The following is a 20,935-nucleotide window of genomic DNA, read 5'->3' as shown; positions in this document are numbered from 1 at the left end:
GACAAGACAAATTTGCACATCACAATAAAAACTAAGTAGATCAATTTATTATGTATACTATACAACGTGTATGTTTGTAAGAAGCAATTGACATTTCATCACCTTAACTTCTTGAGTGGGTGTAAAGAATATGTCCAACAAAACAGCACTTCTGGGGCCTTTGCACAAACACTGTCCTACAGTACCATGAACAATGAGAGAAGCCTTCAGTGCTATTAGGTTTGGGGACATATCTTTGAAGCTGTTAATTAATCCACTTGCAACTATTTTGAATAAAATGTTGATGCTACTTGATACTGTATAATAAACCTACATGAGTACTACTAGCTAATCACTGCCTATCCTTAAAGGCAAGATAAGAAAGGGACTACCAGGCTACAGTGCAGATAGATCTCTGAAAAAGGTTATTTATCAAATGGTAAAACTCATATTATACATTATATACACAAGTTTGGATAGCTTAGTTATCTTGCTAGAGTAAGATGAAGGTAGGTGTACATTAGCAGTCAAGTTTGATCTACTGTGAAGCGATTATTGGGCTTCATCATTAAGTCTTAATTAATGTATATATAATCAAACTAGCTGTGCCTGCTGCTGAGGTTTATCAGACGAGGTTAAGGCTCACAATCAGTCATTCCCTGGTTAGTAAAACAGTACTTCAAATATATATTTCTCATGAATCATCTATAATGGCATTTGTTACAACTTTAAGAACTGCAAGCCACTGAATGGACAACAAGCATTTGGTGTCTAATCAGTGGTACAAAATAGTGAATTATAGCTGATGGAATGGAATGTTAAATTTAAGCCATTTTTACCTCCTTAAATATCAAGACAACTCACCTGGTGAATTACAGTGTAGCATCACCGACAATGCACACTGAGTCACTTTCAATTGTTAGAATCTTGTTTCAGACCAAATCTTAAATCCTATCAGTAGGCCTAATTTTTCATTTGCTTTCAGTCATACATACAAAAATAAGGAAGGATTTTCACATTAGGACAGACAGCTATAAAAAGCAGTTTACTTTTCTCTCTCTCTCTCTATATATATATCTGTATTTCCTTGCTATTGTGGTATACACTTATGATTTAATAAATTCTCCTTTCCCAGATTAACTTTTTACTTATGGAAACAGGGTATCAATTTTACTGTTTATTCAGTCTGGTTCCCATGAAAAATATTCACAAATCTGTTATAATCTTAATGGAAGTAAGGAAAAAGTGAACTGTAATTAGCATGAATTACAAGCAAAAAGACATGTAAAAAGGAACAGACTTCTTTGAGATTTCGAAATTCTCTGGGATGAGTGTCCTCCTTTGACTCCAATGGGGGAGGGTCAAATTGACAAGATTATGCAAATTAATCCTGTACCAATACCCTTAAATCATCTAAACCTACCATACACATAATTAACATATCTACCACTACATCTTTTATGAAAAGAGACCAGAATTTTCAAAATGGGTGAAGTCAATGAGAGCTGCAGGTGCTCAGTGCCTATGGAAACAATCAGGCCCTTGGCCACAGTGCATGGTCAAATAGGTCTGAGTTAAGCTTAACTAAGTTTTTCCTTGTTTGTTTTCTGACCTTTTAGTCATTCTTTCGGATGGGGCACTGAAAAGAAGAAAGATTAGTCTAATTTTTCTTCAATGGTCATTTCCCCCACAAGATTTTTTTTTTTTTTTGGATGATTACAGTACAGAAGATTTTTTAAATGCACACTGTAATTAGAATATTCTTTCATGCATGCTTGTGATTGGGCTGGGTTTACACAAAGGAATTGTGTTGCAGTTTTCCTTGAAGAAGTGAATGACAAATGCAAGCTATCCAAGAATCTTGCCTTCTTGGAGAGGTGATTTTGGGGGGGGGGGGGGGGGGGGGGGGAAGGGAGGAAAAATTCTGAACTCCTCTTTTCAAAAGGGGAACTTACAGCCTTTTTGTTAATTGGTTTTTAATAAGCATTATAGAGCAAGCACTACATTAACTAATACCTGATCCAGCTAAAAGAGCAAGTTCTGATTCATATTGTGCCCATGCTCAGCTAGCTTTCCGATATGATGCAATTATATTTATATTTTGGTAGCTTCTAAGTGTTACCTGCTGTATCTAGCAATTTAGGTCCCCATATGACCTGCACTGTCTACACAGAAAGTGAAATTTATCTTTATTTACTGAAATGACAAACTACAACATTATCTATCAATAGACACATCTTGTGTTAATCAATAGATCACAGTGTATAATATAAGTTCCTATTCTTGGTGTTGATCAAAACCAGTTAGGGTTTGTTGTGCAACACAAAGAACTAAGATGTCCCAACAATAAGTCTATATATTATAACATCACTTTATGCGTTCAGCAAAACAAGATTTCATATCCTTTCAATTAAAAACGTTAAATATTCCAAATGCATTAATGCCTGTCCAATTTCTTAGTAACCCCTAGTAGTTTTGAAGGCTGTCATCTGGGGAACCCTCAAGGACAGTATACGTTTTCATACATTTATTTCTCTATATTCCAAATATCCCACAAAGCATTTCAACTTTAAAAGCTATAGATTTAAAAGATACTGAACAGAATGGGCACCTGCCTTTGAATGCCCATAGGTACATAATTCAGATTACCATATATGAACATTGGAGGTTGTTACACACAGAAAAAATACAGCTGCAAAAGCATAGGGTTAAGACCAACTCAATCAAGTTTCTACGTTAAGTGTTTCATGAATTCTGGGTACAGAAGTTTGTTACGTTCAGCAGCAAGATTCTGAGCACATAATTTCAGGCTGAGACTTTCAAAGGTACAGAATCACTTGTGCTTCTGGTTGGCACATTCTGCTTTTTAAAATGTAAAATTAATAGACAATTGCAAAAGGTTGTGCAAAACTATTGTATTTACAAAAATGGCACAAGAGTGAATTCAACAGTCTATGCACATGCACACTTCATTCACATCTTCAACAAAAGTGTGTTCTACACTACAGAACTGAAAAGAATACCAGCTTCAACAGGCAGTTGTAAATAAGTACTAGGTTCACAAGAGTTACAAGAGAATGGGCAAATATTGCCCAAGTAAAAGTCTATTGTTAAAGCTGAGACAGGTTTAAGGCCATTCAAGTTCAAGAGCAGATACACAAATTCATTCAAAGCCCCAATTTTGTTTTTATACATGCTTTACCTCCTAGCAACTTGTGGTCTAAACCTCTATTTTAGAGAACAAAGCAGAAACCAAACACAGAAGAAAAAGCAACACAACAGGTAGTTATATTAAATACAAACATACTATGCTGCAATTGAGGTGAAATAAGGAAAGCAGAAACAGTAAAAATTGTAAAACTTGCGATGTCACTTGCTGAAACCAGTCCTACACTAGGAAATAGGCAATATGTACATTTTCAAGTAGATTACTTTACATTGCTCTAACCAAACCTGTCCTTTTTATCAGTGCATTGTTCTCAACTAGACCAAGTACTACACATTTTACTCTCAACAGTACTCCCATACAATAGCAGCACACGCTACCACTACCTGCAAAGCTGTCAGTCTCAATGACTTAGTGTAGGGGGGGGAAGAGAAAAAAAACGTGAGGAATAACTATTCAGGAGAAAACAGGAATGAGAAGATTCATGCAGTTCAGCCATTCTAGTCAGCCAGCCAGCTTGCTGGCAACAAGAGATGGTTTCCGCTGAGGAAGATCCTGTGGAGTGGGAATGTGATCACCAGTCACTTCTGTCTTGTCAGGAGCTGCGGTAGGGAGTTGCTTGTTCTTCATTTTTGCTTTAGCCATGTTGTAATCCCCAGAATCAAAGTATTTTTGCTAGAAGACAAAAATATTTAAGACTTGAAAAGTTTATCCAATACACAAATGAAATTACATCAGTTATTGAATCAAAGACCATTTAAAACTTCAGAAATAGATAACTGAGTGGGAAGTTTAAAGCAGTGCTCTTAAAAAGGAGAAAAACGAAGAGTTAAAAAACAAAACTATTTTCTACCCCATTTGGGGCACAGTAGCTTTATTAAACACTCCAAAATAAAACAGTAAGTTGAGAACATTAAGACTGCAGAGTTAAGCATGGCAGGTGAAGAAACGCTGATGTTAAGATTTCACACGTAGCCATAGGTCTGTCCTGTTTCATATAAGCACTTTGCTACTGACCATAGTTTTCAAAAGAACAGGAGGCTTCATTCACTGTCAAGGACTTCAACCCAGGACCTGAAAAGCTTGGTGTGCTAAGAGAACTCAGAATCATGTACCTCAACAACCAAAATCTCTTAGAAAGTCCAAAGGATAGAGAGCCTGCTCCAGGAATCCCAGAGCTGTGCTACCTTGAAATAAATTAAAAAAAAAAAAAAAAAAAACCCAAAAAACACACACCCAGCATATTTAACTAGACTTCACATTATACAGCTAAATTAGTTACGGACACATTCACAGAAAGTCCTTCCTGAGCTGCACGTACCATGGTTAAGATTTTGTCACCTTTATTTTTAGTAGAAGCCACAGATAGGTCACAGGCAAACAAACAAAAATTAATGGGAGCCAGTGACTTGTCTGTGACTTTACTAGAAATAACTCAGGGGCAGAGTGAGGAAGTAGGGAGGAATGACAGCTGGAGTTCCATGGGGGGGGGGACTGACAGGCTGAGTCCCACCCGCCTCCAGGGACTGTGGCCACAGGGGAGACATGGAGCCCTGGCTCTGGAGCTGGCTGCGGTTGTGGGGCAGGGGCACAGAGTCCCCGCTCTAACCCCCGCCACAGATGCACAGCCCCGGCCACAGCCGGGGGGGGAGGGGGAGGAGGAGAGGGGAAAGGAGAGAGATGGCCCTGGGAAGCCGTGGGGCAGGGGCACATGGCCCTGGCTCCAGCTGCGAGGCAGGGCAGGACATGGTCTGGGCTCCAACTGCAGGGCAGGGGCGCACAGTCCCACCTCCAGCCCCGGCTTCAGCCACTGACAGCCGAAGCCGAAGAAGTCACGGAGGTCTCGTAAAGTCACAGAACCCGTGACTACCACGACCAAATCATAGCCTTAATTATGATCTTAGGAAAAAACAAACAAAACAAAAAAAATTGAGCATGCTCTGAGTTTTTAAAGGCCCATTTGGTCAAACCACCTACTTTCAACCAAAACAATGAAAAGGCTTGAAAATGAAAACGAAAACACTTTTTCATGAGGACTATACCAACACCAAGTTGTACCTTCTAACCCCATAACATTTCAGCCAGAGGGAAATCTATTGACCTTTTCTGAAACTCCCCAACCCCAAATAAAAAGATCTTTTGTCATAGCCTTCACACATAAGCTAGCTGATCTGCTTTGCTTCTAACTTTCCAAAGAGAATTCCTTCAGAGTTTTCTGTCCAGAAGCAAAAGTTTCGAACAGCAACTGAAAATGAGTTAGAATGACAACAGTTATGCAGCTTTAACTGTAAGGGCTGGATCCAGAAATTGACTTAGGCACTTATATTCCACATTTGGTCACCACTGGGACCACCACTCAGCTGTTCTACCTTGTAGGTGCCAAAATTTCAGCAGCTGAGCATGTACACAGCAGTCTAAGTCCTGACACTTCACAGTAGTTCAGAACATAAGCCCTAGTGTGATTCAGAAACCAGGCATTCTGCTGCCACTCTTGCCTTTAGGGGCTGATCCAGTAGGCATGCTTGGAGCACACCTAAATCCACACAAAATGGCTGGAGAGTAGAGTGGCAGCAGCCCCTTATAACCTTCAGCTCAGTGGTTAGGACACTCACCTGGGATATAGAAAACCCAAGGTTTCATTCCTCCTCCTCCTCTGACTGATGTGGAGAAGGGATATGAACAGGGATTTCCCACCTCTCACTCCAGTGCCCTAACTGGACTACAGAGTCACTCTCATTGGCACAATGGATAATTATATATATTAGTGGAACAGCTCCAACAGGACACTCTGAGAACTGTGACACCCCCCTCCCCCCGAATATCCCATGGTCAGGACACTCACCTGAGAAGTAAGAGACCCAAGTTCAAATCCCTTCTCCACATCAGGCAAAGGGGGAAATTGAGCCCAGGTCTCCCATACACCCTAACCAAAGGTGAAAACAGGGATGCTGCCTCTTGCTACTGCGTTTCTTACAAAAAAAAAAAAAAAAAAGAAAGAAAAAAAATCCCCACCACACACACCAGCTAACTCAAGGAGAGAGATCATGGCTGCACATCCCAAGTGGAGCTGGCTGCCTCCCTCCAGTCCAGACTTACGCACTTAACTCTCTCTGTGGAGCTCAGGCCATACAATTTCCTTGGCATTTCCTACTGGCTGGCTTAGGCAGCTCCCCATTCAGTGTGGTGGTTTGTGCTATTCCCATTCTTAGACACCGAACTCTCCCCATCCATTGTAGGAAGTCTGAGCATCTAATTCAGGGTTGTGAATTCCACTAGGGCTCCTAAATCCCTTTGTAAATCTAGCCCTAAGTGTGTCTACGATTCCCCCCATAATATTAGTTTTCGCTCTTATATTTCTGTAACAGAAAACGACAGTGTAGAGTTTACTAGGCTTATGGAAGGGACAGTGCTCTTTGTTTTTGGCCGAACAAAAGCAGTGTCAGAGAGAAAGCAAACTGGACATAGAGGAAAACTGCCTCCTGAAGACTTGTGGCACACTGTAGAAACAATTGCTTCAAAATTGAGCCACTGTGCCACATGAACAGAAATCATAATATGCAGTGCCATATTTTATCCCCCTGTATCAATGGGCTAACAATGATTGTTGGATTGTGAACATGTGCCTCACCCACCAAAATCTAATTACTAACAAAAATTTTGCTTTATTTCCAAAGACAATTCAATTTAAGTGTCTTCCCATGCTGCATATTAAAAGAAATAATGAACAAAGAAGGGAAGTGATTATACAATGAAACCCGCTACACACAGAACACTGTCTAACGCAGAGAATACTGAAAAAAAAGCCAGTAAAATAAAACGGTAAATAAAACAAATCTGACAATTAAAATTCGGAAGTGTGATTTAAGTGGTTAGTGTCCCTTCAAAAGTGAGACATGTAGATGGTTCAAGTCTACCAGAAATGTCAATACATAACAAGATTGTTCTTCCCAAATTTAATTGGCTGTTTAAGACTGGTCTTTGTTTTACTTATAAGACAGACAGTTGGGAGTGGAGAGAATCTGCAATGTCAACCCCTTTTCTCAGTCAGGTTACATTTTGAAGACTCTGCAAAGAAAAAGCTAGAGATTTACAATTTTGATATTTAAACCATAACTTGAGACCTAATTTTATAGTGGCTGGAGCAGGCAAACCAAATTTTACTGCTACCCACTAGGTCTCAGCTAATAGTGTTTAGTAAACTAAACTTTTCATCTTTTTCTAGCTTTATTTTTTGTTGCAAAGTGTCAAACATAATTCAGGAACCTGCTGTCCCATTCAATCCTTTATATTGTAAAGGACATTCTCTACTTCAGCCCCAGATTTGCCAGTTTTGAGGCTTATGTGACTATTTTTAGGTTATACAAGGAGGCCAAAAATCAGACTTAAAATTAAGCTTCCTCCATATTCCATATCACCTCTGGAACGGATTACCCTATTTATAGGTTTATAAATTCAAGTCAGTTGGAAGTTGAATACTGTAGAACATGTAACACACTAGTTAAGTGTTTAATACAGAGAGCACATTACACCCATTCTCAGTGTTCTGTATTAACTACTGACTCATTTCTAAGAGAAGTTTAAGGTACTGGTTTCAACCTGTGAAGCTCTGAATGGCTCTCCATTAAGTATGATAGCAGCTGCAATATACAGTGCCTGAGCTAACAGCCCCTGAATTAACTGGGAAGGGCTGGTGACAGGGGGCACAATTTGCATCCTGACCTTGGATCGCCAATCCATTAGTCACCAAATCTGTGTTTACCTGAGAGCCTTAGGCCAGGTCTACACTTTGAACTTAACTGGAAAACCCTCCTAGTGCAGCCTTTTTGCCAGTATATCATATACCAGTGAAATAAACTATACCAGCAAAAGCATGTAGATCATAATGTCCTTCGTACTGCAACATTATATTTAACTGTAGTGAATAGTTCAAGAGATACATGAGCACATATTTAGATACTCTGCTTAAAGACAAATGTTTTCTCTGAGCATAAGTGAATGAACATGTTAATTGTACTCTAACGATCATACAAAAAGCCCCAAACAACTCAGATTCTGTGAGGATAATCCAGGAGCACACCTCTCTGCACTTACCTTCCATCTATGGATTGCACAGATGAACTATAATAATGTGAAAACAACGAGGAGTCCCTATAATAATGTGGTTAACCGTTCCCAATTCAGCCTCATTTACACTGGCTTCATCTATTGGGCAAGATCCTGACCCCACTCTGGCTGATCTGTGCTGCTCCAACAGCAAAGCAGCAAAAAGCAATCTTAACTGCTACCTGAGAAGTCCACTCATGTGGCAAAGGACCTGCGTAGCAGCTGTTCCAGCTCAGGGTACAGAAAAAAGGACACGTTCAGGAAGCTGTTGTCATGGAGTCACGAGGGCGATGCTCTAAACTACTCCATATGAAGCCAGCCAGGACTCTGGGGGAGCATGCGTCCTCTCTCTGAGCATACTGTCTCCAGGACAAGAAGCTGAGACATCTTAGACCCTTCCTGGGTCTGACCTTGGAGAATTCAGCATCCCCTTCCATACCATGTGCTTCCCGCAGCGAGTCCACCCGTGCGGGGCTCCTGGGGAAGCCAGAGCGCCCTGCACCCTAACTCCGCAGTCAGACGTGACTCTCCGCCAGCCGGTAAAACAGAAGGTTTATTAGTTGACAGGAACACAGCATAGGACAGAACTTGTTAGCACAGAAATCAGTGACTTTCAACCAAGTCCATCCTGGGCGGGGGAAAAGGGACCCCAGACCTATGGCTCTGGTCCTCCCCCTGCGCCCCAAGCCAGCCGAGACTGACTCGCTTCGAGCTGCCCGGTCCCTGCCCTGCCCGTTGCTCCCCCTCTGGCCTTTGTCTCGCTTCCCGGGCCAAGTGTCATCTGGTCGCATCCCCCTCCTGGGTCTCAGATTACAAAGGGGCAGCCATAGCATCCATGCAGGCAGCTGGAGCAGCCCCCACAAAAGTCACACACCCTTATTCCCACCACCTAGACATTGGTGCAATACACAGGGAAACTGAGGCACGCATAGCATTCATGCAAAACAGTAAGGCTCACATACAACATAAGGGAAAATCCCCACTATGTCACAGCTTCTACCTCCCACCAATTTTGGGGGGCCATTAACTGCCAACATAACTTTGCATTGGCTGGTAGATGGGGGATTAAAGATGGCTTGACTTCACTTTCATATGCCACTCCCATCTGAGCTGCACAACAAACAGTAAAAGCTAGGATGCTATAGATCTGGAGGTGCATGTACTGGCAGAGGTTGCAGAAGCTTGCACAACACCTGGCCTACCATGACTGCTCATCTAATCACAGAGGACACTTTACATAGTGCCTTTCATGCAAACATACTGAACAGTTTACAGATGGGTAAATGAAAGCACAAAATAGATGAGACACTTGCCCAGTGTAAAAAACAAAAATCACTGGCTGAGTTTGGAACAAAACAAAACTGCTGACTCATTCCATACTACTGATCTAATGGATTGAGTGCTCTCCAGGCTGGGATATAAATTTATGACTACAATACCTGTGATGTCTACAGTACATTGGCACAAATTTCAGTGAAACATTACGGCCTTCATGTAGTTACTAGGAAGATGGGTCAATATTTTTTAAGAGCGGCCACTAATTTTGGCAATCCTAAAACAGGAGGGATGGTATAAGAGCAATGCAAAGCAGCTGTAGCAGAGACCAGGTTCTGGCCCTAAATGTTTACTACAGTGGAATGACGGCTGATTTTATGGAAGTACTGTCAGGCAACAAGGGGCCACCTTTTGAATTTAGTGTTCTCAAAAAGGTTGGATGAGTCATTGAAGCTGTATTCAGTTACAGTGCCAGATTGTTAGTGTTTTGTTTTGCAGGCATGATCTTTGAACAAACATAATTTCCGATGGCTTTTACCATTTGTGACGCTAGCTGATTAAAATAGGACCATATAGATCAGTGGTTTTCAAACTTTTTTCCTGGCGACCCCGTTGAAGAAAATTGTTGATGTCCGTGACCCAACGGACCTGGGGATGAAGGGTCTAGGGTATGGGAGGGGCTCAGAGCTGGGACAGAGTGTTGGGGTGAGGGCTGCGGCTGGGAATGAGGGGTTCAGGGTGTGGGAGGGGGCTCTGGACTGGTGGTTGGGGTGTGTGCTCTGGAGTGGGACCAGGGATGAGAGGTTTGGATGCAGGAGCGCCTCCAGGTTTGGGGAGGGCTCAGGGCTGTGGCAGGGGGTTGGGATGCAGGAGGGGGTCAGGGCTCTGGGCTGAGGGTGCAGGCTCTGGGGTGGAGCCAGGGATGAGAGTTCTGGGGTGCAGGAGGAGCTCCAGGTCTGGGGTGCGGGAGGGGGTCAGGGCTCTGGGCTGGGGGTGCAGGCTCTGGGGTGGGGTTTGGGGTGCAAGAAGGGGCTCTGGGTTTGGGGGGGTTCAGGGCTGAGGCCGGAGTTTGGGGCACAGGCTTATCTCAGTGGCTCCCGGTCAACGGCGCAGCTGGGTTGCAGAGTCAGGCTTCCCGCCTGGCCTGGCACCGTGGACCACACTGCACCCCGGAAGCAGCCAGCAGCAGGTGCAGGTCCAGCTCTTAGGCGGAGGCGCGCAAGCAACTCTGCTCAGCTCTCACCCTCAAGCACCATCCCCTCCAGCTCCCACTGACTAATTCCCAGCCAATGGGAGTGCGGAGCAGGTACTCGGGGCGGGGGCAGTGCATGGAGCCTCGTGCCCCCGCCCACCACCTAGGAGCCAGAACTGCTGCTAGCTGCTTTTGGGGCACAGTGCGTGTCGGAAAATGTAGGGACTAGCCTGCCTTATCTGGGCAGCACCGCCAACAGGACTTTTAACGGCCCAGTTGGTGGTGCTGACCAGAGCTTCCGCAACCCAGTCCCTTCCAGTCCGCGACCCAGTTCTGGATCGCTACCCACAGTTTGAAAACCACTGATATAGATCATTGTTGCAACCACTGTTATACATTTGCAACAAAACTTGTACAAAGGTTGTCAAGTGAGGTGTCTATGAAAAGGTTATGATTTGCTGATTATGATTATGCTGTCTGTATGCATGTATCATTTTTGTATTTTAAGTTATGAGTATTGGCTCTATACCTGTGTTTCAAATGTTTTCTCCTGGGATAACCAACAAGGTAGCTAGGCAGTACATCTTGGAGGGTCTATTCAAATTGAGTGGCCCATCAAAAGACACTTAACTTACAATGGACCATGGGAGATGCTCATCTACACTGAGTGGATTATCCTGTAAACATGCTGTCCGGAGTATAGGTAATGGCTTCCTACAATGACAGAGCAAAATTGGGCAGGGACATGTGACTTGCCCACGTGACTCCAAACTCACATCTTTTCTCTGTAATTTTCCACTAGCTGTGCTGAGGTTTGCTTTTTTTTTTTTTTTTAAACAATGAGTTTCCCTCCACATGAGAGAGGATATTACAGGCCCTAGAAATCCCTCCATTTTGCCTCTATCACGCTCCAGCCTCTTTCCTGCCCAAGCCTTTGGACTATGAACTTATCCTAATTGGAGCGTTCTAATGAATGGACTGAGGACCTTACAATGATTTGGATGCAGCCAGAGACTTTATTCCATCACTGCTGCAAGCCTGAACCAAGAACTTTGCAATTACTGTATGTATTTAATTCCTTTAAACCAATTTGAATGCTCACCTTTCTTTCTTTCTTTTTATAAATAAACCTTTAGATACTAAAGGATTGGCATCAGCATGATTTTGGGGTAAGATCTGAGTTATACATTGACCTGGGTGTGTAGCTAGTCCTTTGGGACCAGAAGAACCTTTTATTTGATGAGACTGGTTGTAAAGAACCACTCATCTCTAAATCCAGTGTTTTCGGTGGCAATACAAGGACTGGGATGCCCAAGGAAACTGTTTTTATGACTTCTTGTTAGCCAGTGTGGTGAAACAGAAGTTTACTTTGTTGCTGGTTTGGTATATCCGATGGGAGATTAGCCACCAATCTTGGGGTGTATCTGCCCTATTTTTTCAGCAGTTCATCCTGAATTTGGCATCCTCAATTGTGACCCACTGAGGCAAAGTTACACTGCTATAGTGTAAAAAGTTACTGACTTCAAAAAATAACATTAAAGGATTCTGAACACTGCATGGCTTTTTCCAGAGCATTACTCTCTGGCTCAACAAAAAAACCTTTGCAGCAATGTATGCATTATCTGCATCAGTATAGTGGGGGGAAAAAGTCACAGCAACAAGCATTCCACATTTACTTTTCCATGTAAGTGACTTGTATCGATCAATTTATAAAACAGAACTCACTCCTTTCTGAAGCCTCTTCCTCAAGAAATCTGAACCCCCAGGCTTTTGGCCTAGATGAGGATATCTTGCTTTCAACTTTGCTTCTTCAACTTTTTCTGGACTGATCACCTTATCTTCCATTTCCTGAAACATATGCAATTAAAAAAATTTATTTCTATAAACACCTGTGCCAGAACTCCCCCACTGAGCAATTCAATAGCATAGTGATCTATGTTAGCCATCTGATGCCACAAACTATTAGAGAGGATTTGACTAGACACTGTTCAGCATTTTTCCAAGAGCTTTGATTGCAGCAACTATAGAGTGTGTCCCCCTCCCATCTTAAAATTAAATATACAAGGCAAAAAAAGAGATTCCTGCTGTATCTCACAGGACTCCAATTTTACAAATAGCTGATAACACTGTATCAGCCAATATATCCAATTTCATAGAGCAAGATTAATTTCTCAATCTAAAATTGGTGGTACAAAAACTTTTGAAATCTATACAAGTGCCAGTGGGACCTTTTCCAAGTATCCCTGCTGCATCGTACATAAAGCTGCACAAGAAAAGATCTGTGTAGATATTAGTTTGTGACAAGACTCCTCTTTCATGACTGTACTATAGCTATGGAGTATTAGTATCAGCCCACACTGCATACAAATATCAGAATAGTACAGCTCTGAATCCTTGCCTGCCATTATAGCACATTTATAGATACTGGCCTTTTATGGAACACTAATGAATCTATAAGTAGTTTGATATACGTTCTAACAGATTTCCACAGGCTGATACAGTACAAGTTTAAGATTGAGTAATGTCCATCGCATCGCTGGAACAGACTCATGTGTACAACACATCAAGTGATTCAACATTTTAAAGATGTCTACTCAACAGACAAGAATTTGCAGCCTCTTGTTTTTCAACATCACCCTCTACTTTGGTTATCTGCTCGTATTATATGTATATATGAAAGAGCATGTGCATATCTTCCATACACATGAAATCATCATCAGACCAATAATTTTCAGAAACAAGTATTTTCTTCTATTCAATACTGTTATGTTGATGTTACTTTCCAATGCAGAGGCCAAGCCTAGACTGCTTCTGGTACTCAATTGTGGCAAATTTTGGGAGAGGCCCTTTTGATTTATGCTGGTTGCTACTGCTTTTAATCCGCAAGGCTGGCTAAATGCTCCTCTTGTGAAAAAGAAGACACGGCAAGACTTTTGGATAAGAAGTAAAGGGATGAGAACTCTCATTGAGAGAGTCACCCAACTGCATCCAGCTCGTCTTTGAACGTTGCCATAATTAACGCCTCTCCCTGGTATCATACTTCCCCTTGTTACCTCTTTGGAACACCTGAGGATTAACCACATGCAATATTTTTCTGTCCAGACACAACTCAACAGTAGAGAATTGTGAGACACTCCCAACTTAAAAATAGTGGAGAACTAGATTACACAATTACATGAAATTCAGTTTGTATAAGTTTGTGCAAAAAGACTGAACTTCGTCACATACTGATGGGCTCTGAATTTGCATGATCTTGTGAGGAAGGACTTTGGAATCATCACAGAAAATTCAATGACAGCATGAGCTCACCATGCAGGAGCACCAGTCTATTTCAATACATTAATGAACAAGAAAGCAGCCAGTTGGTAAATAGATATGGAAGACCTATCAAGTCATCTAACCCACCTCTCTGCCAAAACAATGTTGTACCCGCCGGTACATTTTTTTGTTTGTCTAGTTTTAACAGTCCCACGAAGTTGCATTGAACCGTAAATGGCATCTCATTTAGAGGTTGTACTGATCAAGATATCTTTTCACATATAAAGATCACTTCCAACAATAGTGCTGTGACGCTGACAGATCAGCTCAGGCCAGAGCCATAGGCCAATTCACTTGTGTGTGAATATCAAAGAAGTTAAATGTAGTAGTATATATTCAAGGCAATTTTCTTGTGAGTTAACAGAGATCAAAGGAGATGTTAATTGTATTGTTTTTGCCTATCTATATCTTGTTGCTTACTATTACATTAACATTATACATGCCTGGTAATTAAATAACCATAGATCAAAGTATATGTTAATGAAGTATATTCAGGTGTTAGAACTTAACGAAAACTAATGGAACGTTACTTGTATTGTTTTCACTTATCTATTCCTATTATAATGTAATAGCAGGCATTCGCATTATGTAGTTCAAACTCTTTGGGGAATACTGCACCACTGCGCATTCCAGAAATTAATGTTGTGTGCACAGAACTTCCTTTCCCCCACAGAAATGGGCTGCAGTGCTGCTGACTGCCACTAGGGACCACTTGACCCCGCAGAGCCCACTTCACACATAGAAGACACTGCTGCAGGGGACCAAGGGAGCTACAGGGTTACCAGCAGCTGCAGTTCCCAGCATGACCAGAGGGAAGGAGGTGGCAGCACGCAGGAAACTCCACACAAGCCTGGAATTGAGCATCAGGCTGTTTCTCTCTCTGGATCCCTGGGCTCTGAGGGATATGGGGGTGGGTGTCTGGGCTGGGGAAGCCCACAATTGAGATCTTTGGGGGGGAGGGTGCAGGTGTTGGGCAAGGGGGGGCGGGTATCTGGGCTGGGGGGCCCCTGTGGCTGGGCTCGGGGTGTGTGTGTGTGTGAAGCAGTTGCAGGTATCTGGGCCAGGAGGGCCCCGCAACTGATCTCTGGTGGGAGAGGTTGTGGGTGTCTGGCCTCCCACCTGGGCTTGGCGGGGGGGGGCAAAGGGGTGGGGGGAGAGAGAGAAGGCAGAGAAATAGGAACTGCGTTGTCACAGGGATTTCTTTAACACTCTACTCCTGGGGAAATTCTTTGTGTGTCTGTATTGTCACAGACATACCTTTCAGCTAGTATTTTGCAATAAATTACCAAAATAATTGAATCTGATGTGATCATGTCATGTTATTTTTAACAAAATTTGCAGAATTTTAAAATACCGTGTGCAAAAATTTTTTGGAGGGGACAGAGAATTCTCCCAGGAGTAATATCCTTGTAAGTGGAAATGCTAATTCAAAGCAAATTGGCCATTATGAGAGTAAAACAATCATCAAATTGTTGTACGGAGAAGAAGCTATAAGTTCTGATTCAAAGGAAGATCCTTTATCTCTGAACTGTTTGGATTCTAACAGGGCAGAAAAACTGAACAAAAAGATGGAGATCCCCAGAGTTATTCTGGGTAGCCCTGAAAAGATTTTGGGACACTGGCAGATTACTGCATCTCTGCTATCATTTTGGACTTACAAACTTTGACTCACACGTTAATGTATTTTACCTGCTTTAACCTCTCAAAAACTCATTTCTTTTTCTTAAACTAACTAAAGGTTTATTAGCTATTAGAGAACTGGCTGACAGCGTTATCTTTGGTGTGAGATTCAGAGTATGAATTGATGCGGGGGCAAACGACTGGTCGTTTGGGACTGGGAGAAACCTGATGTGGTATGATTTTTGGTTTATGTGACCATTAGCACAAACTTCCGTTTGTCTGGGTGGCAAGATGGGCTGGAAATGCTAAGGGGACTGTGTGTGACATGGTAATACTGATATAGTGATTCAGGAGTTCACATTTGTTACTGGCTTGATGAAATCTAATTACAGAATATACCACCAGTTTGGGGTGCCTGCCCTGTTTTCTGACAGTCTGACTTAAGATTGGAACTAACAGTTGTGAGCCACTCCAGACAGCATGACAAGTGACTCCTATCACACTGGGTCACTGTGTGTGCATAGACAGAGAGAAGTGTGACACCCAATTGAACACAATATCATCACTTTGTACAAAACCATGTGTTTTCCCAGGAAGTCTTCCATGCAAGTTCTGACAAACTCTGACAGCTAATGGTTATTATAGCTATAGATTGTTGATGTTTGGTAAATGTGACCCTCACACAACACCTTTACTCAACTTAGAGCTAGAAAAGACAGAACATTTAAGACAAATATGACATTTAAGACAATATGCACACAAATATCTCCATCTAATGACATTAATAAATGATGGTCAACATCCAACAACTTACATAAATACACTGTCTTGCTGTCTCTTAAAGGAAACTCAGCTTGTGCTAGTTTACATGTTGACAAGCCAGCACATTACCATGAAGTCAAAAAACGTATAGAATTTGCATTTATGCTATTGTGGCAAAACTAATTAAGTGTATTAATACCTGAACAGGATCCAGAATATGGTTGTCTACTACTGATTAGAACAATGGAGACCCATACATCAATGGCATTAGTGAATTCTGGAAAAGGATACATTCTCTAGACATGTTACAAAAAGCAAAATCCAGACAGATGTTTGACAATTTATTTGGAGGAAGGCCATGTACAACTAACAGATTTCTGTATTAGGCAGCCATAAGGAAGCATGCAAACGCTCTAAAGGAATTAATTCTGCAACTCTTCATTAAGTAGGACAAACCAAGATGGTTGACATACAATGCACTGTCACGGCTGGTCTACACTTACCATAGGCTCGATGGGTGATGCATCAGCGGTCAATTTGGTGGATCTAGTGAAGACCTGCTAAATCAACCACAGATTGCTCCCCATCAACTCCTGTACTCCACTGGATCGAGAAGAGTAAAGGGAGTCAACAGTACAGCGTCTCCTATCAACATCGCATATTGTGGACCCCGCGGTAAGTAGATCTAAGCTATGCAATTTGAGTTACGTGAACAGCGTAAGTCAAGTCGACGTAGCTTAGATCGACTTTTCCCTGTAGTGTAGAAAAGGTCTCAGACAACCAAATTTTGGAGCAGAGATGAGAATGCACAGCTTCCTTTTCCCTACAAGGACAAAAAAAAATCTAAATATGTAGATGTACAGTTTCTTCTAATAAATTTTATGACCCAAAGACGTGACTATCAATTCTTCTCAAACTATAGTCCGCTCAACAGGAATACCAGAACAAAACATCAAGGAGAGTGCTCCAAAGGGAGATTTTACAAAAATAAGAATCTGAAGACCAATAAATTAAATTCAAGATAAATTGCTGTGGCAAAAGCAGATATTCAAACAGGAGTAAACTGCAGCTTCTCAGGAGAGGCTTCTTGGACATATGAAGCTCTAAGGCTAGACAAAATGAACTGACAAAGTCCATTATCATTCTTTGGCAAATGACAGGTATTTTGTGACAGGGCACCGCTTTCTTCCTCCCACCCCGTAAATTTTACACCAAAGACAAGAAAAATCTAGTTCGGCTGTAACTGAAGTTTCAATTTATTTTTATCCCTTATTTAACATTTTTTATTCCTCTACTCTAACAAGCATACAGTAAAGGTTTCTAAAACATCTCTCTTTCAACTAGAAAAACTTCTGATGATTTAATTCCTGCCCAGTTCAGATTCATTATTGGGCTGTATCCAAATACAAGAGTTATTTGAAAGTCAGATTTTCACAGAAGATAGTGTTGCAAAATAAAAAGTTTATAATCTAAAGAGTTGTCCAAGTTTCAGTTATAAGTGTTTACTGAATCAGGGTTTATTTCTGTGCTTCCAGAGCTTTTAGGAATTTTTTCTCTGGGTGCATAACTTTAGTAAGTAATACAGAGGTACTACAGTTCTACACTGGATTATCGAAATATTATTTTATGAGAACAGTGACATTTTCCCAGGCAAAACGTTGCTAAATCTTTCAGGCAATATTTCTCATTTCCTGCTACAAAAGACAACATTTGATTTGTCCTGTGGAAATACTGGTGGTGACTATGTCAACTGCTTTCCTGTCTTGTCACTGGGTTCCTGTGTTTGTTCTTGGCACATAAAATCAGTGAGAGACTGAACATCAAAGATGTGACAAAATGCATGGATTTTAAAGCAAGTAACCCTGAAAAAGTTGTTGTTAATTTACTATTAGTTGACAACTGGGAAGAGGGCAGGGCAAGATGTTCCCAGCTCCCAAATAAAATAACTTGAGGGTGCATAAATTAAACTACCAGTCAATAAAATCTAGTATGCAGTTTATTAAATGTTTTTAATTCCATTAATACAACTTTGTAAGAATTACACAAACAACATCCTAACAGGATGCAAATAAAATTCAAGTTCTGTTTTTATAATTCAGAGTTTGTTCTTTTAAATTTCTTTGACCTGGACTATTAAACTAGATTGGGTCTGTTTCAAATCAATTTCACAGTAGAACTACAGCACCAGAACAGTGATACAGTGTCTGGTTCCAAAAAAAATCTCCATTAAGTGTTTAAACTTTGAAGACTTCATATTGATATTTAGTTAATATCGTAAAGTTTGCAGCCTGAGTCAATTGCTTGAACTAGAACACTACAAAAGAAATCACATAAGCTATATTGTTGCATAATTTAGGATTAAGAATACTCAAGTATACAGAGCTATTCTGATAGTGATGCATAGTCCGAAATATTTTTACTACATTTTGGGTAGGAACACTGTCCTGTCAATAGTTTTTCCACAAATGTTTTCCAAACTTAAGAACGTTAAGCTATTGAACATAGAAAATTGAACTTGTTGTAGGAAGTCTGAACTAGTAAGGTCTTCATTAAAACATTTCAATCAGTCAACTTTAGCCCCAAACCCTTTCTGCCTGTACAACTAGTTCAGGTCAGACACAAGAAAATGGGTGGATGACGGCAGAGCTTTAGGTCATGTCTACACGCGAGAGCTTACAGTGGCAAAGCTGTACAGATGCAGCTGTGCCACTGAAAGGTCTCCCAGGTAGCTGCTCTATGCCGTTGGCATAATTAAGCCACCCCCAATGAGCGGCAGTAGCTATGTCGGTGGGAGAATGTCCCCTGCCAACATAGGGCTGTCCACACTGACACTTCTGTCAGTGTAACTAATGTCCCTATGCGGTGTGTTTTTTTCCACACTCCTAAGCGATATAAGTTATACCAACAAAAGTGCTAATGTAGACATATATTTGGTTTACTCTCTTAAGGCTATCACCTAAGTTTAGACTGTTTGGGGTAAAAAGTTACAGCACTTCAGTACAACAGAAGTGATTCCATAACTTAAGTCCAATTAGGAAGACTTAAAAAAAACCAAACCATTTAATGTTTGCAATGCAGACCGTAAGCAATAATACAAACCCAAAAAGAAGGGAGACTTTTTGTAGTCCAAATCAAGAAAAAAAGTAAAGACAGCATAAAATGAGGGAAGCTAGATTCCAGTTTTCAAACTCCAAGATGCTGTAAGTAACAGAAGTAATGTTTTAAAACTGGCCAATGATTTCTTTTAAAGTGGCCATTTTCAGTGACGACAGATCATAAGTACGTATAGCAGTTTTGTTTTGGATGCTCTCCATTCTTTATGGCCTCTGGGAAAAGCCAAGAGAGACTCTCAAGTAGCCTGCTGCTCCTTGAGCCATTCAAAAATTACAATGCTGGTAAAATGGTGGAGAGTTTCCTTCCACCAAGGCTTCACATGAAGACCTCAGACCCCTAGCACACAGACGACTACAGGGACTAGCTGGGGGAAAGGGAAAGGCCCTGGGAGTAATAAGGAGAGGGAAAGTGATCATTCCCCGCAGCCCCAGGCATATTAATGGTTTATTGGTCAGGAGACTAAAACTCCCCCCTGTGAAACAATGTGCAAAGGTCAATATCTTAGTGTTTTTCACCTCTCAGCCATGTTAAGCTATGGAGCCCAGGGCCTGCAACCTGCCCCGCGCACAGTCACACATCCCAGCTGTCCGCAGCCAGCAACACCCCCCCGGGACACAGAGCTCAGCACGGGTAAAAGCTTCCTGATCCTGCAGTGGGCCGCAGCGCTTCACTGCGGGAGCCGGGGCAGGGGGCCGCGCGCCATCCCAACCTTCCTGCGGGGAAGTCACCCCCAAGCTGTGAGCTCGCATACACCCGCTCCCGAGGCGCCTCCCCAGCCAAGTTCGGCGGCGGCAAGGCGCCATCCTGAGACAATCCCATTCCCGCAGCGACCCCGGCCTGCTCCGCGGCAGCGGCCACCGCGCCTGGGGGGCTCCCCAAGACCCTGGCCAGGAGCAAAGCGGGGCCTCCGCGCGGGCAGAGCCGAACAGCAGCTCAGGCCTGGGGCACCGCGCCCCGGGTAGAACCAGCGGCCCCCGCAGGCCAGGAGAGGGGACCGGCCGCCGCAAGAGACGGAGCACGCTGCTGGGCCAGGCTGGACGCAGCCGACCCTGCCCCGGGCCCCGACGGCAGCCGGCACCAACACAGCTCAGGAGAGAGTGGCCGCCCTCCCCCACGTGCCCTGAGGAGGCACAACCCAGCCGCCCACCTTCTGCTCCTCGGCCGAAGCAGGCTCCGGGCTCTCGGCGGACATAGCACCCCCAGCAGCTGCTGCTAGAAAAGGAGACGGCAGGGAGTGGGGAAGCGCAGCCGCCTCAGTCGTTAGCTACCACCACCGGACCGCGCACCGATCGCCTCCCGCACAAGATGGCCGCCACTCTTACGACGGCGAGCTGGCGGGCTCAAACTTCCTCCGCTCTTACGCTCCCCAACAACTCAGCCGGCTTGGGAGAGAGCGAATAAGCAGA

The 20,935-nt window shown here is 42.6% G+C and overlaps 1 protein-coding gene across 1 annotated transcript; it reads right to left on the bottom strand.

The window, feature by feature from the left end:
* Positions 1-25: 25 nt before the first annotated feature.
* On the bottom strand, positions 26-20,935 carry ARPP19 (cAMP regulated phosphoprotein 19). Its single transcript, XM_084640743.1, has 3 exons — positions 20,677-20,935; positions 12,441-12,563; positions 26-3,820 (listed from the first exon to the last, which is right to left on the bottom strand). The coding sequence occupies exons 1-3, from the start codon at positions 20,719-20,721 to the stop codon at positions 3,650-3,652; spliced, it is 339 nt and encodes a 112-aa protein (XP_084496869.1). The 5' UTR covers positions 20,722-20,935; the 3' UTR covers positions 26-3,649.

The sequence above is a fragment of the Lepidochelys olivacea genome (genome assembly GCF_965140295.1).
Source record: "Lepidochelys olivacea isolate rLepOli2 genome assembly, chromosome: 10".
In the NCBI taxonomy this organism is placed as follows: domain Eukaryota; kingdom Metazoa; phylum Chordata; order Testudines; family Cheloniidae; genus Lepidochelys; species Lepidochelys olivacea.
The sequence above is the reverse complement of the archived record's forward strand: the minus strand, read 5'-3'. Positions and strand labels throughout refer to the sequence as shown.